Source organism: Cylas formicarius, unplaced genomic scaffold, assembly GCF_029955315.1.
Source record: "Cylas formicarius isolate icCylForm1 unplaced genomic scaffold, icCylForm1.1 PGA_scaffold_4__25_contigs__length_36172078, whole genome shotgun sequence".
NCBI lineage: Eukaryota > Metazoa > Arthropoda > Insecta > Coleoptera > Brentidae > Cylas > Cylas formicarius.
Genome location: NW_026844334.1, coordinates 28,214,564 through 28,240,977, shown reverse-complemented (window position 1 = coordinate 28,240,977; position 26,414 = coordinate 28,214,564). Strand labels below are relative to the sequence as shown.

Sequence of the window (26,414 nt, the reverse complement as noted above, 5' to 3'; positions counted from 1 at the left end):
TGAAAGGTTTTCTAGGAAACAACAAATATCCACTTTACCAAGACATTATAGAAAACGTGTTAGAGAATTTTACCAAAATGGAATATAATATGTAATGTAATGTAATATGTAATAATGTAATGAGATGAGAGGTTCCACCAAAATATGACAGAAATGTAACGTAGATATCAAGGTCGATGGAACGTTGCAATGATGGCAGATTACTTCTGATAATTAAAAAGGGACAATCTGGCCATGAATATACAAGAAAATTTACGAAACGAAGTTTTTCGACCAAAAGGAAAAGATGTTCCAAAAACAAATGAACTTAACTATTGTTTCAGACTTTGTTAGTCATTGGTTATTTATTGCTATTTAATTAATATTTTTTAGTTGGGTTTTACTAATTTACTAATTTTAATGTTAATAAAAAATCTTAATTGATTGATGAAAATGTATATCAGATTGAAATTTAGGAGGCCTAAATTATACAGAATCAAATGATACTTTCGTTATTTGGCCTCATGGTAGTAGTAGATTTCTTTGGACATTTAAACTCTATACACCCTAGCTCAATTTATCAAAGTCAAGTGCCAGACTACGACAAAAAAAACTCACTCCCTCCCCAACGGAAGCAAGCACGGCTTATTTTCGCTCTTAACCATAAAGCGCAAGAACAGCAGTTTCGGGATAGAATCATATTTTCCAATGAAAAGATCTTCTGACAACCAGTGTTTCAACCTTCGATTTGTCGACAGGTACAGAGCTGCAGGCCGTTTCAGTTTAAATGTATGGCGGATTGAGGGAAGATTTGTTGATCAAACTTATGCCGGAAAATAATTATATTTATTTACAACTGTCGTGTCCACACTGTAAACATCGTTACATAATGGCTTCAAAATACCAACATTGAAAACTTTCTATGGCCAAGTAACAGTACTGACAAACGAGGAGCTATGGCAAGGATTTCGGAAGTATAGAAAGATTTGTCCCTTGAAGAAAACTCCTTTCATGATGTGGATGGAGATTGCACAAAATATTAATTTCCTTCCAAGTGTGTCTTCTTGTCGTATTAATTTTTATTACTGAAAATGTTTGTAGGTTTCATATTGGACGTCAAAACAAACTTTGTTTTGTCAAAATATGATATGATAGCCTAATGCGACCAAAATATAACGTGGAATATTCCAGCCGTATCAGTCTTTTATAAAACTAGATGTACGTCATAAAGGAAAAAAAATTATAAAGATTATATAGAAATATCTTTCTTGGTAACTGACATTTTATTATGTAACCTGCCAGAAAATGTGTAGATCATTTCAATTTGAGTAAGTTATTTTAGATCCAAAGTTCTGCTGTTAAAACTTCTTCGAAGACAAGGTGTTACACTGGTTTATAAATATCTAACACTCAATAATTTTAAGCAGATAATTTTATTTTGGTGTCGGGGTATTGAAACAAAACAATTAGTAATGACAAGTAATGGTGAAGCTATAAAATGTATGGTATGGTATGTGGTAATTTACCTTAACTATATTTTAGGTTTTCCGAAAAGTGTTTTGAAACAGCCCTCAGTTATGATACAGAAAACAAAATATGTTTTTGGTAAGGAAATAGCATATTATGCAACAAGTGCGGTAAACGGCATTTGACTCACGAGTTTATTTGACACGAGCGGAGCGTAGCGACTTAAAAAGTTCACTAAACGTGTTGCATACTATACTTTTTCTACGACCTTTAGTTTTTGGGTACATTTTCTCAAAACAACACGAATACATTCACTGACATGACCATCAAAATTGACAAACGTCAAAATTCGATGCGTGGGAAATATCTCCGAAAACATCCGATTGCTGCCAAACCCTTGCGGTAAAATCCCGGAAATGTCCGTAGTGGCTTGGATCCGTGGGAAACGAAACTGACATGGTAAGGTGACGCTTCCCACAGGCTAGATCGGTGTAAAATTATGTATATTTCAGACGAGAGTAGAAATAATATTTTTTGATTATGTTTCTTGAATGTATAAAGGATATATAAAATTTCATTTTAATGAAATTTACGTTAGTAGTCTAATAAAAAAAGCTTTTTTCTACTCCCGTTTGTAAAATACCTAATTACCCACCGATCTAGCGTGCGGGAAGCGTCACTTTACCACGTCAGTTTCGTTTCCCACGAATCCCAGTCATTTCGGACATTTCCGGGATTTTACCGCACAGATTTGGGAGCGATCGGATGTTTTCGGAGATATTTCCCACGCTTTGAATTTTGACGTTTGTCAAATCTGACAGTCATGTCAGTGAATGTATTCGTGTTTTGCGAAAATGTACCCAAAAACTAACGGTCGTAGAAAAAATATAGTATGCAACACGTTCGGTAAACTTTTTAACTCACTCGTTTATTAAACACTCGCTCAGGCTCGTGTCAAATCAACTCGTGCGTCAAATGCCGTTTACCGCACTTGTTGCATAATATACTATACCACATTATCAGCATCGGAATGGGAAGATATGGGAAGTGTGTCAAACTGCCTACCATAGCAACCATTCATATGTAGGCAGCACCCTTCATGTGTAGGCAACCCACTCGTCCCATACCTTAGCCCAACAATGCCAATTTTATGAATGACTTATGCTGTCTCTTTTAGTGGTTACTTCAGATTTGGACTTTTTGTTATAATTATATGGGAATCGTAAGCGGAATTTGCTGGTAACCCAATTGTTTCCAATTTGATAGGTAAATCGTTTACATAGATATTAAATAAAGCTGGAGAAATACAAGTGATTGGGGAGTGCCCCTCCGTACCTCAATGCAGGTGCTTCTATCGCAATTCCCAAAATTTCTGAATTATTAAGTACTTCATGAATAGGAAAGACTACTTAGTTTTAACTTAGCCTTTTGGTATATTTACGAGGTGCAGTTCAGAGAAAAATGACGCTCTTGGTGGACATTTGAAAACAATGTCCACATTTCTTCTATCGTAAAAAAATTCTTCGTTTTTATTATTTAAAATTTAAAAGTAATATTTTTTTTTCATTGCCTTTCGTAGTTTCTGTAAAGGTTGAATTTCTAGAACTAACCAACTTAGAACTTTCAGACCCTATCCGCTTCAAATTTTTTAGTCAACTGATTACTCACCTGAACCTTTTCGTCGCTTGCCAGTAACAAAAGCGTAAATACCAAACTCATTGCGGTCGTATCATGACCCTGAAATAAGAAACTGAAAAATAATCATCGTTATTATCCACAAACATTTCTGTGTTATTATTCAGTGTGTAAAAAGGAGGCAAAATATGGTTTCGAAATTAGAAGTACTTAACGTGGTAACTAGTTTTAAAAGTTTTAAAAACAACATTTTAGTCACGTGTTTCTTTGTTATTAAGCGAATAAGAATTTTTCAATGATCTTAAAATACAACCCCTCACTTTACCGACAATGATTTCATTGCAAAATTCTTTCTTCTTATCGAGTGGAGATTTGAAAGCACTAAAATATGGCATATGCTGCAAAATTAAGACCTTACCTCAAACATAAAAGTATTCACTTCGTCCAGAATTCCCTTACTATCGATAGTTCCGTCTTTCAATTTCGCATTTAGCAGCAAATCCAAAAGAGCCAACTTCTTCCTTCCACTGTAAGAAAAATCGGCCAGATCCTCCGTCGGGATTTCTATTCCTTGAAAGTTGTGCTCTCTCTTTTTGATTACTTTTTCCGTGAATACGTTTAACGTATTAACAATTTTCTTCTCTTTTGTACCTAACGGCGCCCAAGAATGGATATATTCGCTGTGAAGCCAAGGGCTTCGTAATCTTTGAAATAACAAGTATCCCATTTCCTTAATAGCGTTTTTGTATTTCATACCTTCATCTGTGTTGGCGTCTAATGTGACTCCCATTGAAGTTTCTAAAAATATTGTATGTCTCAATTATTGCAAGCAATCTACACGCTCATTAAAAGAAAAGACCATTTATAATTATACTTATGATATAATAAGAAGTAATCAAAAGTTGCAGATACAGTTTTCTTTTGTCGGTAGTGTCTGATAATCGATTGCTCTGCATGCACCTTAAATATGACAGCAAAGGTGAGGAGGTGGAGAGCAATGGAAGAAGGTATATGGAAATCTATATTGCGGTTTATATTATTAGAATATATAAAATTAGGTTTCGTGATGATGTTCAGAAACTCATATTTATCCCATTTTAATATATTATTCTTTGCCATTATTTTACCTATATAGGGGAGTTAAATCCCAATAAAATGAGGAGGGCCACAGTTTATTCTGTAAATCATGAAATATACTGAAAATTACTGCCTCGGTAGGTAAGGAATTGAACTTGCTGACATTTCGCCAATAATCCTGTTGGTTTCTTCAGAGCTGTATCTGCTTTTATAAGCTTTGAGGGAAGCTGAGCTAAGGGACTGATTCCCATCCTGGTGAAACCTAAAGATCTGAGTTGCGGTTAAGGACGTTTGATTGTTTAGATATTCCTATTGATTCTCGAATTTTTCTTTGGGTATAAGAATCGATTAAGAGTTTTTATCTCATTTTTCCTAGATAACGCTTGGGAAGCGAAAATTGTTTTTCGTATCTATGGGTAGTCGTAGAATAAGTCGTAGAATAACAGCAGAATTTGGGCGTTTTTCTTTGTGATACCATTTGTTGATCAAATCTGGCGGGCCGTGTCCAAACAACCCAGCATGCAAGCAGAAATAAAAAACTCAAGCTAAAGGATTAAAACTCTTCGTTTCATACAGTCCCTAAAGAGCCCTTTTGAGAACAGGTACGTTCTGAATGTAAGGAAGACCCACCATAATGGCAAGTATGGGGTTGTTTTCGGACTCATTGTGTGGTGAATCGTATTTTGTAATAAAACAATTAATATCTCTAATGTGGAAATTATTTGACAGGAGCTACTTTATTTCGAGTTATATGAACAAACAAGAAAATTGAGATCCGATGGTTTTCGAGCCGGATGTGCGCGTAGGTTTTATTGTAAACTGAATGATGTCACGTTAGGTGTGATTTTCTATTAATAAGAATATCTAGGAATACGAGATTCTTATTAGTTTCTAATTCAATGGTTAAGCTTATGTTAGGGTGTACAAACTTTAACTGGGTTAGAAAATCTCGTAATCAATCATAAAATTATCATTAACATAATAAAGTTCCTTTTACTGAAACGTCCAACATATATTAAAATCCTATCATCTGGAATAAATTCTTCTCATCTTAATTGAAAAATGCTTTTGGGGAACATATTTTGCTTGTAAGGGTCAAATTTATGAACAAATATCAGGCACATTATAAGACATTGCGAATATATTTATAGAAACATTTGACAAGAAACCCCTTCACACTTTTCATCTAAAACCAAAACTATGGAGACTAGAGAGTAGAAAAGCACGCAAGCCGTATAGTGTTTCTATAAAGGAAAACATTTTATTGCAAAAATTTCGAAATCTACAATTTTTTGTAATACGGAACCTTATACAAAATCCTCTCTTTTTTAATCTGTATTTATTTAGTTTTAAAATTTGAACGCAGACCACAAGTAAGGAAATCGTGCCAAATATATAATAATAATAAAAATAATAGTCATAATTGGTCTGTATTTATAAAGTAGAACTTTACAAAATTAAAGCAATATAAACATAGAAGATTGGCGGGATCTAGCACAGCTACTCACCTAACCACCTTAAATCAAAAATTTTTAAGAAATACTTATTCGCTGCATTAGAATATAAACAATTAATTTCGCATAAGTACTAACAGTAGTCTTAAAATCCCAAAATAACATTAAATGTGTTTCTATATAACAAAGGATTTCAGTCAAAGAAATGTGGAAGAATAAATATATCTATACCTTCAATTGTCAACGGTACGACGGAAGTTATTATATATGAAATATATCAACAGAGTTCCGAGGAATTCAAAAATACGATTATATAGCGGGTGTTTTTTTTCTCGATGTATAGAACTTTAAGTTGGCATTACTCTTCAAGATGGTGACCGATTTGACAGCTGTCAAGTGATTTATTCTCAGTTTGGTTTGGCAATTCATCATGAATAGACTCACGCCTGAGCAACGCTTGCAAATAGTGCAATTTTATTTCGAAATTAATATTTCTGTGCGGAATACGTACCACGCACTACGTCCATTTTATCGTCGACAAAATCGTCCATCAGAGAAGTTAATTCGATTAACCATGGAATGTTTTCGCACCACGTTTACTCTTATTGATAACTCGCATCCCCAGAGACCCCGTATGGTGAGTACAGAAGAAGCTATTGCTGCTGTAGAGCGTAGCATTGAGGAAGATCCGAATGAGTCCATCCGCTATCGAGCACAGCATTTGGATCTGTGTCCATCCACTTTATGGAAGATTTTGCATAAGAATTGAAGCCAAACGATCATCAAGTAAGGCGTAGATTCGTAGAATGGGCCCAAAACGAGATTGCCGTTGTTCCTGATTTTCATAAGCCAATTTTGTTTAGCGATGAAGCGCACTTCTGGTTGAATGGCTACGTCAACAAACAAAACTGCCGCATTTGGAGCGAAGCTAATCCTTAAGTATATGTCGAAACACCGTTACATCCAGAAAAACTGACTGTTTGGTGCGCTTTATGGGCTGGTGGAATCATTGGTCCGTACTTCTTCAAAAACGATGATGGCCAGAACGTTACAACCAATGCTGATCGGTATAGAGCTGTGATTACTAACTCTTTCATTCCTGAATTGATTAACCATGATGTCCAGGAGATGTGGTTTCAACAAGACGGCGCAACATATCACACAGCTCGTGCCACAATCGATTTATTGAAAGACACGTTTGGTGACCGCCTAATTTCACGTTTTGGATCTGTGAATTGGCCTCCGAGATCTTGTGATTAACTCCGCTAGACTACTTTCTGTAGGAATATGTAAAGTCATTGGTGTATGCGGATAACACTTGACACAAACGCTTGACCATTTGGAAGACAACATTCGCCTTGTTATTGTCGATATACGGCCACAAATGTTAGAAAAAGTCATCGAAAATTGGACGTCCAGATTGAATTACATCCGCGCCAGCCGTGGCGGACATATGCCAAAAATCATATTTAAAATGTAATGCCACAATATTATCTTTCGGATAAATAAAATTCATGTCAATCGAGTAATCCATCGTTGTTTTATTGCAACTTAAAGTTCTATACATCGAAAAAAAACACCCCTTACATCATCCCGTATCCATAACTTAAGTTTCTTTCTATTTTTTACAAGTTCTGAGGTCATTCCATAATAAACGGATAGATCCCGCACTTACCAGTTCACAGGAAACTTACCATTTATAGATAAAAGAGTAAAATTTGTTATTAGGGGTATAATATCAATGTATGGTCTTTGCCACTCCTTTAGAAGCCTGTCCACTAGTGACTTGGTTTCCTTGTTGAAAATTCCCAAAAATTCTTTTAGAATGGAAAAATGAAATGCTGGTGTTAGAATTTTTCGCCTTGATTGCCATTTTGCGCCTGCAAAGTGAATAACATTATTATAAGATGATAAGAGACGAAAGGTTCACGACTTCACATTTGCAGAACCGATAATAGAGAAATGTAAAGAAAACAGTACAAAAATAAATCACCCGAAAAACTGAATTATTTTATTAGTTATCATTATTATTATTAGTTTAGGGAATTAAGTTTACATTTTCATGATCGATGGAAGTAATTTGTATCGTAGAGAAAGTAATCTGATTGGACCCATAAGTTTTTCTCAAGCAGCAAGGACGATCCATTTTGTTGAACTAATCATAGACACAATCGCTCACTCTGATGTCCTTAAAGCTTAAAGGTGGAAAATTTGTGTAAGTATGTACCAGTAAAAGGCGCTCTTGAAATTAAAAATAATCTGAAACCTGCTGGAATGCTGCCTGAATAGTTCTTGGTTCCAGTAAAAAAACAATTTTTCAGAAAAGGCTATGGATTGCTGACGAGATTCTCCCTGTCTCCAATAGTTGCCAATATATGTAATCATGTAATCATGTAATGTTCCAATAACAGGCGGTAAAACCGATGAAGCTATTGTTTGTTTTTGTTCTAGTCTAATTGGTTTTTAAGGGGCAGCAAGCAAGCGAGATCCACAAGTGCATCATCCGATTCGACAGAAATTATTTTCTTTGCAATTTGGCTGACTTTTCTTTGTTCAATTTAAATGTCCTTTAAGTTGGGAATTTTCACTGGGATTAAAAACACAACACACTCATTTTAAATGTCTCTGGTAGATCTCCCCTATATCTTCTTTTCCTTAGAGCGGTGAGGTGGAATTAGACTAATCTTTCAGTGTAGCTCAAGTTTTGTAATTCTGTTGGAATGGCTGAATTTTTTGTCTTTAAGGTAGCATGGGTTCCACACTGTGTGCAAATATTCGAATTTTACTAGAATATAGTTTTTATACAGAGCGGTGAGTTGGAATTTGACTAATCTTTCAGTGTAGCTCAAGTTTTGTAATTCTGTTGGATTGTCTGAATTTTGCTAGCATTTCAATGTCTTTAATAAATATTCGAATTTTGCTAGAATATGTTTTTTATACAGTTTCTCCTATTGAGTGGTCTTTAAAAATGGGTTGTATTAGGTAGTGCTGTTCAGTATATATTCCTTTTGCTGTTGTTTGAGCTGATTCTGAGTACTGCACTTTAGGATCATCTGTCTAAATCTCCCAGGAGCTTTGCTGTATCAAGATTAGGGTTAGCATAGAGCTTTTTGCCACAAACAGAGTTTTAAAATTTGTTTCGACCAAATTAACTACATCAGGTACATTCCAAATAGTAGTGGTTGTTTCTTCAATAGTACAAGCGTTTCCTCATTCACTTAATATTTATTGAATTTTTCTTTTCTATAAATGGACTGTATCTCACATTGCGGCGACGTCGCGACCCATGCGTCCCATTTTCCAACACAAGGGAGGCACATTTTCTTCTTTCACAATCACCAATGTCCCTTCCTGCAAAGTGTCCCCGCCAGCCTTCCATTTGACGCGCCTCTGAGGTTCAGCGATGTATTCCAGTGACCAACGAGACCAAAAACCTTGTTGGTATTGTTGAATACGTTGATAGCTAGCAAGCCTATTTTCAGGTTGTTCGAGCAATCGTGAGTCCGGTAATGAGGTTGCCCTTCTTCCGATTAGGAAATGGGATGGGGTTAAAACGTCCAAGTCAGAAGGATCAGAGGACATTGGTTAAAATGACCTCTATTTGACACAACAAAGTAGAAAAATCCTCATAAGTCAAATTTGCCTTGCCCACAGCTCTTTTTAAATGGTATTTTACACTTTTTACCCCTGACTCCCATAAACCCCCGAAATGAGGCGAATATGCAGGAATAAAAGACCAATTAACACCTTCTGTCGCAATGAATGTCTTTAAACTGACATGATTATTACGCAAAAATTTTCCCAACTCTCTCAGTTCTGTCTGAGCACCCACAAAATTTTTACCATTGTCTGAAAACATTTTTTCTGGTTTGCCCCTCCTAGACACGAATCTCTTGAAAGTTGCAACAAATGCTTGCGTAGACAGACTTGTTACAGCCTCTAAATGTATTGCACTTGTGCAAAAACAAATAAATAAACAAACATACCCCTTATACAAAGGCGTGCCCCATCCCAAAGCTATTTTAAAATTGAACGGCCCTGTATAATCAACCCCTGTGGTATTGAATGGAAATTGTGGGATCACTCGTGACTTAGGTAGGTCTCTCATCTGTATTTCAAAGGACCTAGGTTGAACCTTCGAACACACAACACATTCATGCACCACCTTTCTCACAATATTTCTGCCCTTTAGTGGCCAATAAATTTCCCTTAATGAACTGAGCACTAATTGAGGGCCTACATGCAGTAGTCTCAAATGCTCTGCCTTAACAATCAATTTTGTACATGGATGTTTTGGGTCTAACACAATTGGGAATTTTTTGTCATATTAAAATTCTAATGATGACACAAGGGCTGACTAACCCAAGTGGATCGAACAGCTGGGCAATTTCTGACAGAATCTTCCGTTTTGTGGTACTTGAATTACTTGAAAATTCCCTCACCCTGTAGGTAAAGATATCTGCCTGACAGTCCTAATACAATCCCAAAGTTTTGTGTTGATGCTCTCCTAGATTAAGAGTTTGTAATTCTGCCTTGGGTCTTACTCCAAATTGTTCCAAGAACTCTTTCTTGTTCGAACTGAACTTTCTGAGCTCAAACCCACTAGATTTTAAAACTTCACAAACACCCTTACATATCTGAAGTGCCTCTTGAATCGACGAGGCCCCTGATATCAAATCATCAACGTAGAAGTAATTGCCAATTACCTTTGAAATCTGCGTTTGTTAGCAATTTTTTGCCAGTTCCTGCAAACACCTTACCGCTAAAAATGGACTTGAGGTTAATCCAAACGTCACCGTGTTTAAATTGTAGACCTTGACTTCTTCTGCTGGATTTTCTCTCCACAGTATCCTTTGTAGATGGCGTTGAGCTTCCCTAACCCATACTTGTCGGTACATTTTGGCGATATCTGCGCAGAATGCTACTTTATGTTGTCTAAACCTCAACAAAATTGAAATGATATCTTGAATTCTTGGCCCCGAAAATTGCAAATCGTCAAGTGACACACCCGAGTCTGATTGTGCAGAGCCGTCATACACAACCCTTAACCTTGTTGTAGAACTTCTTTCATTTTTCACAGCATGATGTGGTAAGTAATAACACCTTTCATTCGTGCTGTCCTTACTTACTTGAGTCATGTGACCTACTTGTTCATACTCTCTCATGTATTTACAATAATCTACATGTAGCTGCTTGTCCCTGGCAAATTTCCTCTCCAAAGAGTAAAATCTCCTCAATGCCATCTCTCGAGAATCTCCCAACTTGTCAATACTCATTTTCAATGGGATTGCAACAACAAATGGACCATCCTGATCACGTCTTGTTGTTGACACAAACAAATTTTCACAATCAACTTCATCCCGTGTCATTCCCTCGATTTGACCTCGACCTGGCTCTTCTAGTTCCCAAAACTTGGCCAGTTGGTCTTAGGTTGCACACCGTTTTCTTAGGTTTGACTCGCGATCCTTGTCCACTGATGTAGCCCGCTACTACCCATCCTAACCAAGTGTTTTGTAAGACAGGTTTGTTTTCCCTTAATTCGATTTTTCCTACTCTTATGAGTTTCCAGAACACACCTGCACCAATTAACATATCCACTTCATCAGGCAAATGAAATTCACTGTTTGCTAGACAAATATTTCCTGGAATGTTTATTGGCCCTAACTCAATTTCACACAAAGGAATCTCATCACTAATTTTCGGAATGATTAAACAACTGATAGGAATTTGGAAATCACCTTTCTGATAACTGATTTCTACTTCACACCTTTTCGAAATCTTTTCAGTGTTTTGACAATCCCAACCACACACACATTCGCATCTTTTGTTTTTAACTGAAGTCTGTCACACATTTTTTCAGTGATAAAATTGCTCATTGAAGCTGAATCTAACAAAATCTTGCAATGATGCACATTGCCACTCACATCTTTTATTTTGACAAGCGCTGTAGAAAGTAACACCTGACCTTGAGTCCCACAATTTCTACTCGATAGCGCCACAGAGGTTTTACTTCCTTCCTTTGAAGACGCTTCTACAGCCTTTTGCACGTCAGCAATTGGGGCACTTTCACCACTGCCATGTTCAGTTTGGCGTTGGTTATAAAAATATAATAGAACATTATGCCCTAAACCACACTGCGAACATTTTTTCCCTTGACAATTAAAACTAAAATGCTTGTTTGAAAAACAACACATGCATAATTTGTTTCGTTTTATTTGCGCAATTCTCTGGCTGGTTGTTAACTCCAAAAATTTCTTACACTCGCTGATGTCATGACCGCTTTTACAAATAACACACTTGCTTTTTTCAACTCCAGCAACAAAAACCCTTTGTTTTTGCCCGGTAAAATTTTCCTTCAATTTTGTCCGCGAATTGTTTTCCAAGGTCTCTAACAAGTCTGCACGGCTTTTTAGAAATTGCTTAAAATCTTTTAACTCAGGCATCTCTGTTTTTATTTTAAAAGATTCCCACTCCTTTAATGTTACGCGATCAAGTTTAGTGCCTAAATGATACAAAATTAACGTGTCCCAAAATTTAACAGGTTCTCCCAAATTTTCCAAGGCTCGTAAGTTCCTGTCTACGTTATCAATAAAATTTCTCAAACTTGAAGAAGACTCATATTTTATGGGCTGTATATCGTAAATCCCCGTAATATGATTCTGCAACAAAATACGCTTGTTGTCATATCTTTTGCACAAAATCTCCCACGCGATCTCATAATTTGAAGCGCTAAATTCTAATGATTGAATTACCTCCTTTGCTGGAGCCTCAAGTGATGCACGCAAATAGTGAAACTTTTGAATGTCGCCAATCGACTTATTCTTGTGAATTAAACTATCAAACGTGTCTCTAAATTCCAACCACTTTGAGTAGTTTCCAGCAAACGTTGGTAAGTTTATTAAAGGTAATCGTACACCCATCGTTTCATTAGAATTTGGCCGTAAATTTTCCTGAAAAATGACAGAGTTGGAATCCGAATGCGTAATATTTTGCAAACACTCATTTTTGTTGTTCGTATCATTAAAATCACCCAAAATATTTTTTGCCTTTGCGACAATATTGTAAAATTCTGTTTGGAAAACTTCCATTTCATTAAATTGGCTCTCTAAATCTTTTTCCGAACATATTACCTCAATTTCACTTTGATATTGTTCAAAAATATCTAATAACTCGATTATTTTCTCTGTTCTAAATTGCAATTGCATAAACACTTCTTTTTCTGAAGATGCGCTTTCAGTTTGCACATTGAAATTTGTTAAATACCTTTTAAATTGAGATAAGCTCCCTTTTACACTAGCTCGCTTTCTAATTAATTGGTTTAATTGCTCAGCCATTTTGCTGATTTTTGACACACAAAATAGAGACCATAAACTACAAAATCCAACAAAGGTTTGAAAAGGATCGACTTACAGGTTAACGGCGACTTTTTTCCGGCCCTTACTGTCTCGTCCTCCGTCGCGTCGTAGCAACGCTGCGTGATCGTACGGCCCGCACGTGCAATTTCCAACGCCGAGCCGCACTCGCCGATAAACTCCACGGCACCGCAACGACGACCTTCAAACAATGCTTTGTGCACCGCCTTGTCTCAGCTGCGATTTTTTGCTTGCCGGCGTTCGTTTACGGACTCGTAAACGTTTCCCTCACAATTTTCACACAATTTTCTTTGCGAATCCAGATGATCCAACAATCTGTACTTCTCAATTTCCTCGTTTTTCACTTTGGCGGAACACTTAATAATTCTCGCAATTGAACTCTCCACTCGATGGATCACAATCCCGTTCGATGGACCACTATGTTTCTTCAATAATACAAGCGTTTCCTCAATCACTTAATATTTATTGAATTTTTCTTTTCTATAAATGGACTGTATCTCACATTGCGGCGACGTCGCGACCCATGCCGTGTACGCCTACCCCGTAACGCTACAAAATTGTGACTAGTCTAGCAGAAACGTAGACCTTGCCGGTTTGGCGTACAACGCCCTGTTGTCACATTGACTGAAATATCCGGCATGTTTAAGATACAGAAAGTTAAAAAGAAATTTACATAATTTTGAACTCAACAGTGGTCTAAACACAGAACCCTGAACAAGGCAACTACTGACCAATTGTTGACTGGAGAGAACATTGTTTACTCTCACCCGGTAGTGTCTTTCACTTAGAGAATCTGTAATTAGTTTCAACATCTTTTGCAAGCAACAAGTTATGTGGTACTTTGTGAAAAGCCTTTTTATAGTCATTTAAACATTTCAGAAAGTTATTTGCAGTAAAGCGTTTAGGGTGGAATCCATTTTGTGATAGTCGTTAGCTCTTTCACTATTATTTTTTTCCATGTATTTAATAATGTTACATGTAGGGCTGATAGGTCTGTAGTTTTCGGGTTTCTGTCTATTGCTATTTTTGAATAATGTTATTACTTTTGACATTTTCCAGTGTTTTGGTATTCTCCCACTATGCATTCCTGGATTACAGTAGAGAGCGAGAACTAATTGTTTCATTAGACTTTTGAAGAAAAAACGTTGGTATATTATTTACCTTTGTTTTCAGTGAAATGGATTTCGTTTATTGTGTTTTGTACTCTAGCGGCTGCTGGCAATTGGGGAATGGGTATGTTGAGTGTAGCATTTGTTGAGTTGTTTTGCTAATTATTCTGCCATGGTTTTGGCATTCAAAAGTTCTTGCGTTATAGGATCTTCAAAGAGTTCACCTGTGAATAATTCAAGTTAAGAATTATGTATTTATAGATCTGTTTTGGAGATTCTGACGTTATTAAACCATGCCCTTCTAGCTTCCTTCAATTTTATTTTGAGTTATGCATTTTTTGTCTATTTCTTTAAACAGTGCTTGATTTATACATGGCTTGTGCTCCAGTCTTATGTGGAAAGTATCTTTCTCCTGCTTGCTTCAGAATCCGCTCAAAGCTTTTAAAATTTGTTTGACCTAAGTTATGTAGTTGTTTCGCGATAAAGCTATCGTTCTCATATTTTGCATGATGAAAATTTCCTCTTAATACTTTGTGTTTTGGTTTTGCTGGGAGCTTTAATTGCGTTTTAGCTGTGATAACAATACGATCACTACAGCCAACAGGGGGTTCTTTTACTTACTTTTGTCCCCACTGCACAAAAATAAGTCGAAAAGAGAGCTTTGAGTGTTTCTATATCAGGTTGGAAAGTTTATTCATTTGGTGGATATTATTTTCTTGACACATATCCGTAGTCTTGCTTTTTTTTATCAGGTTAAAATCTCCAAACAAAAAAGTTGAGTTTTTGGTTGACTATTTATTTGCTGAGTTGTGGTAGAGCCTGTTCTATAAATACATGCACCCATGACCTTAAATCTATCTAATTGCAGATCAATTATGAGGTGGATCATGGTATTTTTGGGATATGCTGCAACTTACACTGTGTCCTCTTATTTGATTTTTTACGAAAACGCATACCTTACCACCTTTTTGCAATTGGCGGTCCTCTCCAAACATGCTGTATTCATTAAGAGATAATAAACTGTTGTCAGTATCATCACTGTTACCATTACTACTGTAGGACATGTAGATAATACTCTTAATTTATACTCATGACGTTATTTATTACTGAGGACAGATTACTATATCAAAACGAGACCTCAGCTTTGTTTTTCAATAATTTTGTTAATTTTTTTTTTGTCTTTCTAGGTCTATCACTTGTTTTAAATATTTTTGATGATTTTCAGTCTGATCTGCTTTTGCACTTGAAGCATACTGTTCAAGAGTTTCCTTTTTGAAAGGGCTCCTTGTGTGCTCAACGAAATAGTTTGAAGACCTGACGCTGACAAACTTCAAGGCTAAGCCAAAGTTATTGGTAAAACACGCTGATGATATATTTATAACCTTAACTGGAAACCATGAGCAACTGTAAAATTTTCTGTGGCATGTCAACAATCCACAACCTTCCATTAAATTTACCATGAGAATAGAAAAAACTGGCTTTCTCCCCTTCAGAGATCTCTTACTCCACAAAACGCTAATCGTATTCGGACTTCGGTATAGCGGAAAGCCACACAGCATTACAACCTTGGTGAACAGAGCTCCAGTATAATGTAGTTAAGAAAAGTCGCTAAGTCAGAAAATAATTATATCGAGGATGACCTTGAAATGAATGGATATCCATCTAAGCTTGTAGACAGAGTTCTGAAAAAACGCAGAAACCGGACAAGTAAGAGATACCTATCGAACGCTTAATGTTCCTTACATCAAAGTTCTCACCGCTATGATGCACCAGCTTCCGTTTGAACAATTCTCTAAGGAAGCACCCTACGAAGACCAAATCTTTTGATCTGGTTGATACGAAGTTATACTTATATCTGTGTAGCATGTTTCTGACTTGTATCCTTATCTTGGTTAGTTTCTGGTTAGTTTTGTTCGCAATTCGGTGCCGTTCAACATGAACGGAAAAGTCCGAAATACATAAATGTATACGTATAACATCGCAAACAATCGATTGAAAGCATTTGAACCATGGCTATACAGAAGAATATTAAAAATATATATTAGACACTGAGACTTACTAACCAAGAAGTGCTACTTAAAATGTATAAAAACCAGAATTGATAGACAGCATAAAATGTCGGAAACTCCAGTATATTTTGGATCTCGCCGATCACTCATCACATAATGTCGACAGTGGACAGAAACTAAAATTATTCTTTTAATTTATGTGTTTTAAAAAATTTAAAAAATTATCTTTCAGGATGTGTTTGTGTTTGAAATTATTTTTTTGTGGAACTTCTAAGTACACACCTACTGAATTTCTCCTCCGCAGGTATCAAGTTGCCTGCAATTTCAGGCCCCGCTCTAAAAAAGCCAGCGGCATGTTTGGCGAAACGTCAGCCACACGGAATTAACACCCGACTCAGGAGAACTCCAGAAGATCTATACCTACAAGTTATCTAAGCTGTAAACAAGACCTAGGCATCTAGTTGTAAGCTTGGTAGAGTACAGAAATTAGATGGCAGAAATATAATGATGATTTGTAACATATACTGTAGCCACTGATGTTGCGTACAATCAGAACATAAGTACACCAAAACTGTGAACAGAGAAAGAGTGCATACTGTAGATAATGAAAACACCCCTACAGAACCGCTCTGAAGAGTCAAATAAATGGCAATATCATCAACAACAAAGGGTACGCCGATGATATCGTGGTGCTGGCGATTCTGATGAATACTTTGATTGAACACAGTGAGAAAAGGAGTCTAGAAATAAATACTACGAAAACCATGATATTTTCTACATTACACATCTACTTGTGCTATGAAATGATCCGTCAAGAATTGAAATGGCTAGATCATCAAAAATTAACAATATTTATTGGACCAAAAAAAGTGAAATGTTACATTTGGTAATGAAACGTGGATCCTCAATCGTAACGATGTGGCTGTCCCGCTGTACATAGGTAAGCATAAGGTATATTTAATATTCACCAAAAAGGATTGGAGATAATTGACCAGTTAAGAGTTTGTGAAAGTAAATAAAAGAAAACATCTCAGATAATCAACCAGATTGCTTATTTGCGCGGGAGATTTGTAGAAATGGTTTCGTCTCCCTAGAGATATTTTTGGATTCAAATAACGTGTTTTATTGCGAACTGCGGCGATCTGTTATAGGAAAATCGTAACTAGCAAAAATTGGACAAATTGAGATTATGCTAAAGTTAAAGGCGCCTTGTAAGTTATACCTGCAAAAACTTTGTTTTATCGGAATGCTAAATTATTTCATAAAAATGTGACACTAGAATTTCAAAATGATAATTAAAATGGAATTCAACAAATACCTGCGCTAGTTAAAAGTCCTTCCCCGAGCCAGTTGCTAAGAAATGTGTATACTTTTCCTTTGCTGTTATGTTTCATCGTGGAAACGACACTCTAAAAGGTAGAATTATTTTATTAGTCAGTCCCGAATCTAATTTTTTAGTATTCCTATAGGCAATGAACTTTACTAAATAGTGTAATTTATTTTTTCATATTCAGAAATAATGTTATAGATACAGATAAATATTCTTCATTAAATCTACAAATGCACAGTGGGCTAAATCTCAATCCTAGCAAATCAAAATAAGTAAGTAATTAATTAAATAAGTAGCAATACTTTATATTGACTTTTATTTTCATTATTTTCATTTTTAAGACATCAAAGTCCAAACTTTTAACGTCTAATCAATATTTCTTCTGATTGTATATATAGGGATGGTCAATGTACAATGTACAATGTTTGCAGCCGCAACTACATATTTTAGACATGTTGAATACAAACGTTGTGGGGGTTTTTGCCCAAAAGTGATATCACCTATGCAAGGTAGTTCTAAAAAAGTTATTCCGAAAATTTTATTTTCTCTTAAATATCTCTGGAAACTCACGATCGTACTCAATCTATTCTAATTTTTTTAGAGTTTTTGGCAGTTGAAAAGTTTATTTTAGGGATTTTTGTCTATTTTAAGCGCCTATAAAACTAAAAAAATCAATGTAGAGCAAAATAACTTAGTTTCATTACATTTTCAGTTGAATTTTTATGTTTTTTTATATTTAATTAAACTTGCAGTTTACAACACACGATAGTTTGTCAAAAACTAAAATATTGGAATGTTAAAGTCATTTGGCCCTAAGTTGAATGGTTTTTAAAAGCGTTCAGTTTCTACAAAATATACCACCAAAACAGCGTCAATAACTCAAAAACAATTGAAAATACACATACACTATAAAGAGAGCTTGTTAAAAATATTCAGGAGACTCCAATAATGTAATTTGTATTCCGGATATGTGGAATTAAGTTATTAAACATTTGAAAAATTTTAACATAACAGAATGCAACTGAAAAATATATATGATGTAGTATTATTTTGTCCGAAAATTTTATTTTTGGTAAAAATTGGCACATATCAGTTTCGGTGATATTTAATGCATGATACATAAAAAGTTCAAATATATGATTTCATAATCGATATAACTAGAAGATCGATTTCTTGGAGACCACAGATTTAAAGATCGTTAAAGAATTAGCAAATTAATATGTTTAAAAGTCGTATTTTTCATTTTTTTTTTCAAGTAAAATCTTCGTACTTTTTGTGTACTCTACATATCTGGTACGAAATTTGATATCATGAAAACTATTTGTGTGATCGCCACAACCATTGAACTGTAATTTTTTTTGGGTCCGTTTCGTACCATACTACAAAGGCACATATCTTCACTAAAAAAGAAATATATCTTCCTTTAAATTTAGCTTCAAGATATTGATAGGGAACTGATGATTATATGAAAAAATTATATTACTTATATCTAGCCGGATCTGGTTTTATGAAGCTTTTAAATATTACAAAGTATATGAAAATATATTATCACATTCATTCATTAAACAAAAAGCTTCAAAATGTACCTACGTACTTTCGAATATGCCAATAAAATATGTTCCGATTTTCAATAACTCCATTTGGACAATAGTGAACAAGATATGATAAAAAATAAAACATATTTCCTTCATGAGACCCAGATGGTTCTCACTACAGATAAACTGAAAAGGACACTAGAAGAAGACGAAACCAATATAAATGTTAGCCTCCAGAGTTATTTGCAAAATAGTATTAAAATACCGAAAAATAGTTGAAAAACAAGTGGTAGTGAATTCTTCAAAGAAATTTCAAGAAAGGGTAACATTTGGAAGTGTTCAATCCATATGCATATTTAGACAGCTTTCTGAAGAAGCCAACAACATGTTTAGCAAAACGTCAGCGAAACAGAATCAATACCCGACGCAGAAGAAATCTAGAAGATGTGGTAATGAAATCGCACTAATTGCTTGGGATTTTATTACCTTCAGGAAATTAAAAAGTATAGACCGGGAAACAGAAGTATAATTTATATAGATTAAACTCTGTTGAATACACATGAGATCCAGCGTCCAAGGGATGGATTGATTCCAGCAAAAACTGTTAGCACCTTCAAAGAAGGGAAAACGCATCACCATAATTGGATGAGAAGAGGGATTTATTCGAAACTGTTTTCTATGATTTCTATATTATACCTTGGTCAAGTGCTTAAACAAACAAATGCAAAACTGTCTTTTAGAAAATATTTGGGATATATCACAGTACCAAATAGAAGACTAAAATTTGGGACAAAATGATGGTTTATTTTGAATCCATATGAATAGCACACTTTTGCAAGTGTGCTATTCATATGCTATTAAAAACAATATGTATATGATAGTTTAGCTGTACAGATGGGTAATAATGTTGTGTATGGAAACCCATAGAAACCCAAGTAACATCAAGAATTTCAAGAAAATTCAGCTCAGTACATTTTAAAAATAAAAGATACTAACATTTGCATGCAAAATAACATGGAGCCTATTGTAATTAAGCTTAATGACGACTTTGAGAGAGAAACAGAATTAGAGTTTGAATGAAATAGTATATTATGCGGTAAACGTTATTTGACTCACGAGTTTATTTGACACGAGCGACAACAGGCTACTAAATACAGGACCAAAATCGGTGGATGACCCACAGAATTATAGAACAATAAAGATTGCTATCAGATACAAAATAAGAGAAGCTAACGAAAAAGAAGCGGTTGAAAAGTACGAGGAAATCAAAGCACTACAATAGAAATTTGCATCGAAAAGTTTAAGAGCTCACTTGCAATTTCGAAAACAGACAACTAGGAAACATCATAGAATCAGAATGAAGAATTATTCTAGATAAACAACCGAAAATCAATAAGAGTATTCCTCGAAGTCTTCCATGGGAGATGTATGAGAGGCGGTCGTTACTAGCAGTGCAAGTCTTATTTTAGAGATGCCGATACAGGGAATGCGACGTATAAGCGTGCCTGAGAGACTGACTACCAAGAGGCATTTGATCTAATAAATCACAAAATGATAGTCAAAATATTGAAAGACACCGGTATCGTTGACAAAGACTTAAATTAAATAATTGGGAACCTCAACTGGAACCAGGTCGGTACCCAATAGCGGAATGGAAACATAGAGATTATGTAAAAATAAAGCTAGGGGTTCCATAGCGTCTCGAAGACTTGCAGCCCTGGCGAACAAAATTAGGCACCACAGTTAGGTGAATGCAAATATTACCAAACTTATGATAATCAGCAAAACAGAAAGTCACTATGTTCAACCCAAACAAATTACATTATATTAAGGACTGGAGCAACACACATTAAGCAAAAGCTGGCATAGAAAAAGTCAGATCAACTTTTAACTTTACTCTGGACACTAAAGTAATACTCCTACGAGGCTATATCTTCTTCGTTCTCCTTCATGATGCAGAATCTTGGATGCGCAATGAAACCACATCCGCAAAATTCAACAGTTTGGAGAAGTGGCTAAACGAAGAAAGATACGGTTTGCTGCAGACAATCTTACAAGGAAAAATCTTGAAACAAACAGGTCCAGGGCATCCTGACGTAAGAACCTCAGGACCTGGCTCAACAAAACACCTACAAAACTGTTCCGGATTGTTGCGGACCGCTACAACGATCGCCAATATTCGCAACGGACTGGCACTCTAAGAAAAAGAATTGTAATATTTCAGCTAAGCAGTAAATTTAACCACGAGCAACTCGTTCCATGTTACAAAGTGTACAATTGTTCTATTAGAAAAAATATAAATGTGATATGTACATTTTTGAGTCCCGGTGTATATTTCAAATTAGTTTTGAAATATGAACCTCATGAACCCACATAATACTGTGATAAAAAAATTTCCCCAATTCTTCATTTCTCTCATTTCTCGTGCAAAAACCAAGACGATTGGTCATCTTTTATTTGTTAGATATTAACATTTGGTAATGCGATGTCAAATTTCTTGTGTCAAATCGCGTGTTTCAATCCATACTCGACTTACCTTTGTAGCAGGAATGTTAAAGACAATTTATTGAATTTACACTTGAGCAAGTCGTGTGGGGTTTTAAAGAAAACTGTTACCTAATTTAATACCAGAGATTTGCATTTATAGTCTCTGACTAGCATCTTACTTGTAAAAAATATAATCACTTCTAATACCTCTATTTCATTTGGTCCCAATATAACAACTCTGACTATTGGACCGATGAAAGCAGCGTATATCGGGAATAGTTCCAGGTCGGTTTCTGTCAGTTTTCGAAAAAATTCGGCTGCAACAAAAAATAATACTTCATTTACGGAACAAGGACCTATCTATTTGTTTTAAGGATATTTAGACCGACTGACAATCATGTCCCCTTTATTTAAATTTTAAATTATTATTATTTCTTATAATGTGCAACTTAGCAACATGTGATCTTTGGCGGTTTATAATACTCGGTTAATTGTAAATTGGACGGACTTGAAATTTATCCGTAATATCCCACTGTTAATCTATGAAGGCATCCCACTGTTAATCTATCTAGGCATTTGCATACACTTATCTTTGAAATATGAACACAAACGCTTGACACATAAAGATGTAGAGTATAAACTCGTACGAGATCTGTATGACAAACGACTGATTGCAATTAGTAATTAAATATAAATCATCAAATTGATGACAAACTTAGCAAGGAATTACCTAAAAGACAATTCGCAAATGTACTAAAATATATTTTGAGTTCAAGCTCCTAACCAAGTTTGCTAAGTTGATGAGGGGTTCTGTTTTATAATTCTCATTTATTTGTGTGTTCTACCAATTTCAATATTCTACGAGTGTTGGGAAATATATTTGTTTAAATGAAACAAACTTTATCACTGCGCTAAATCATATTTGAACTTTATTACTATGTTTTTTTTATTAAAAATTTATGAAATATAGCGTAGTTTGTTACGAATATGGCGGAAAAATATTGTTTCTATTTTTATCTTTAAAATTTTTTTTTATCTTTAAAAAATGAATAGAGCAATAAAATATTACGAAAGACTTGCCAATATAAAAACATTCTTTCTGCACATATATTTTTCTAAATGGGTGGAAGAGATTGACTTATACTACTACCAAGATTTTGCTTAACTAAATTTAAAGAAAAACTTACGCAATCACATGGAAAAAAATAATAGAATAGAGGCATTCCAAAGAGGTCATGACCCTCATGAAACCAGCAGAGAGAAAGAGAAACATTTCTGAAACTATAACGACAATTCAAGGAATTTCCGTTTGCATTGCCATTTGCGCATTTGTGTAACTTAGCCTTATTGAATTGGAAATCTTAATAGTGAACAATTAAATGATAATTTTTAATTATGTTAGTAGTATTTTGTATTCAAACTAACTGAGCAATGTCAAACAAAACGATAATAAGAAACGCCTTAAGAAGTGACAGCAGTACACTAGAATGTTTTTATTAATACTAACAATAATAATAAATACGCCTTATTGTAATTACAAAATAATTACACTTAATTTTGAATTGATCTCATTATACAAGTTTTAATCTGAAACCTGAATACATTTTTCAAGTCTGGAAGAACTCTATTATATAATTTAGAAACTTGGAAACAGAACGAAAGAGTAGGTTTATGTCTAAGATCTAGGTTATATTCATCATACTTAAACGTAAATTTTCATTGTTTTCATTTTAGTTGTTTTATCGTTTCGTTTCTAAGATAACAAATATAAACACTATTTTTATGCCCAATCCCCCTAATAGTTGAGCTTTGTATAAAAAACTACCCTTTATTTTAAACAAATTATCACCCCCTTCATTTTGTCACTTTTCACTGCCTAAAATATTTTCAATATTGCAGTGTTGCCGTTTTCAGTGAAAAGTAATGCTCCGTTACTACTTTCCGACCATTCCGCCATATAAAAAATTGGCTCAAATTGGTTAAAGTCTTTCTTAAAAGACGTATAACCGTCAAACGAGGCTACTTTGACTAGCAGACTACGAACATTTTTTTTGTTTTGTATTTACAGGTTCCTTTATAAACTATTGCCGTCAAAGCGCGTACCTAATGAATGTTGATGAAGTCTTAATTAAGATTCCTGGAGAGTTGCCTGACAACTTGGAAGACCAGAAAAAAACTTCTTGGAGGTATTAACAAAAGAAAATGCCTGTTGCTGGTTGTCCGAACAAACTAGTGCTTGTTATTTTGATGGAGCCATTTATAATGCTCGGAAATAAAAGGCTTAATAGGCACAAAAGAGGAAACAAAAAGTGAAATTTCAAGATAATAACTGGTATAACATGGTTACCAGGTTGTTACTGGAATTCCTCGCTAGTTATCGGAGTTGTTTAAATTCACTTTACCGATATATATTCAAATCCACAAAACGTAATATCAACTGAATCAACCTTAAAACATGGGTGCGAAACTCCGGTGGGTGATATCCGCGTTAGCGTTCTAGACCAAAACGAGCCCGATACGAGCTTGTTCTTTTAATATTGAAAATAACACACAATAAAAGATATTTAGTCATGTCGATTAGACATACCCATACAAAAATCCCGACGATGGTGGAGGGACATGCCGGGGCAAAGACAGGCCAAGGAATTCCTAAGGGGCCCATCGGTCAATTTTACAGCGGATCTACTAAGCTACAATAGAAAAGCAGTAAGAATAATGGTAGGTCTGCTGACGGGTCACTGCAGGCTTAAGAGGCATCTAAGCCTGATGGAAGTGGAAGAAAACACAGAATGTAGATTCTGTCCCGAAGAGGAGGAAACAGCCGCACACGTACTGGGCCACTGTGAAAGCCTAGCGAGAGTGCGTTTCCATCTGCTGGGCGATACGAAACCAGAGGCAGAGAGCTATATGAGGGAGCGATTATCGAAGTTGTGGAGTCTGGTTAGAGAGACGAACCTGGATAAAACCCTATAGCTACGGAGAGAGTCACAATAGATCCTGTGGGTCGCAGTGACGGACAGGCTGGCTGCTAGCTCTCCCAACTGTTAATCTAATCTAATCTACAAAGGATATTAAAGCAATCGAAGAAGAAATCAAAACAGTGAGCATTTTTTAAAGACCTACAGCAAAAATCGGCTTCATCTATCGCTCAAAGATTTTTAATGATATAGAAAATTGGAACAGTTGTGGAGATAAAAACAACAAAACAAGTAAAACATGTTACCACTAAAACCACAATTGAAGTCGCGACCTACGACATAGTAGGAAACGTTCGCTTGGCTCACCACAGAGTTTAATAAAGCTGACGTTTTTAAAGTGACACCTAGGCTTTTTAGTGAGTGACGCTTGACGTGACCGTCAGAACTGGGAAACGTCGGAATACGATAGCTCTTTAAACACCGGACTAAGGTACCGCAAACATCTGAATAAGCATAGGCAACGAGGAGGGCATCATAATGTTTCAATTTTTGCGTGCTTGATCTGTGCGTAATAGCATGTTTTAGAGTAGTGGGTAAAAAAAATCTGCAGTTGTTCGCAAAAAAAGGACAATAACTATCAAATTTACTTCAAATTGAATGAAAATTTCGAAAGTGGTTTTTTTTATTTTCAAAGAAATCTTTCTTTCAAAAATATTCACAGGTAATAAAAATATGTTGAAACATAAAATGCAGCTTGGTGTTGCAAGTTCTTTGAAGTTCCACTGAAATTCTTCGGAATTTCTTGGAATTCCACCTAAATCCTTTATTATGTACACCATAATTTATCCCTCGCGAAAATTGATAAAGGCACTTACCTGGTGAGCACATAAACTGCAATAAATGTCCAATTATCGGAAGCCTACCCCTTGGAGTAGGTAGCTTATTAAGCAACTTTTTAGATCGGACATAACCTTTTAAGGGCTGATATAAATATTTAAACCCCAACAATATTATTGTCGTCACACATAAGCAAACAAGAAGCAACATTATCGCAGTTATCGTTTACGAGTTGTTTATACATCGATGCCTGGACTGTAAATAATTTTGCCGATTTGAATAAATAATCTTCATGCTCAAGGTTAATGTGATTTTAATTTTAAATATAAATTGCAGCAACTGGAATCAGGAGCAATTTAACAGTCCAAATATTTTATTTCTAGTAATTGACGAGATTTTTTCTTACCATGTAATTATGGGACATGGGACGCGATTTTAAAATGTACCTCAGAACTGCTATTAAATATCCGCGCGTTTTTATGAATTTGATGATTTGGTAATGCAAAGAGGGTGTAAAAAAACACAGACTTAATAAATTCCACACTTGAAAGTAGATTTCTATCCCACGTTTTCTTTTAACGAAAATATTAAAATTTCCGACAAAAATCTACTTTAGCCAGTCATTCTTAAAGGTGTTTCGCAAATTATTTTATTTGACCACTTCAAATTTCGAAAAGCAATTAGTGTAAATACTTGGTGTGAAAAAATGTATTACTAAAGCGGCCAAGATAAAATGCTGGAAATAATTTTTAAGTTTCTGGAATGGGCGCCAGGGGGCGTAATCTCATTCTCGAGAAATAGTCTTATAATACAGCTAGCTTAAATTGACACCGTGGTAAAGCTGGGACACATGCGATTCTTTTTCATTGGTGATAAAATTCGAAAATATAAGAATTAATTAATTAAAATTTTGAGTCGTTGAAAAGGACTCTATCCTGAGGAGATCAATTTCGATTTCTTGTGTCGCCGCTAGAGCACGGTTTGCGACATCGTAATAAATGAAATTTATTTCCTAAAAAAAATAAGTGCAACACAGTTTAATACGCTAGTGAACCGCATTTCGATATCTTTTTCCTAATTCATAATGTTAGTAAAAGAAATAAAAACTGGTTAACATTTTTTTGCAGTAAACAGAAAGTAAACAGGATTGATCAAAAAGTCGATATTCTCACATATTTTCTCAAAGGGCGAAGTCTAGCTGACT

At 35.2% G+C, this 26,414-nt stretch overlaps 1 protein-coding gene across 7 annotated transcripts in view; it reads right to left on the bottom strand.

Annotated features, from left to right (window-relative positions):
* LOC132700915 (cytochrome P450 4C1-like) overlaps nt 1–25,862 on the bottom strand; it is a 61,260-nt gene extending 35,398 nt beyond the window's left edge. For all 7 annotated transcript variants that reach the window (XM_060668507.1, XM_060668502.1, XM_060668505.1 and 4 more), the window contains exons 1-6: nt 25,249–25,862; nt 21,663–21,772; nt 17,422–17,512; nt 7,307–7,492; nt 3,500–3,879; nt 3,115–3,183 (exon numbers count right to left, since the gene is read on the bottom strand). In XM_060668507.1, the coding sequence (XP_060524490.1) occupies nt 3,115–3,183; nt 3,500–3,879; nt 7,307–7,492; nt 17,422–17,512; nt 21,663–21,772; nt 25,249–25,420 (1,008 nt within the window). In that variant the 5' untranslated portion in view covers nt 25,421–25,862. The remainder of the gene's footprint in view (nt 1–3,114; nt 3,184–3,499; nt 3,880–7,306; nt 7,493–17,421; nt 17,513–21,662; nt 21,773–25,248) is intronic.
* Between the last annotated feature and the right edge of the window lie 552 nt (nt 25,863–26,414).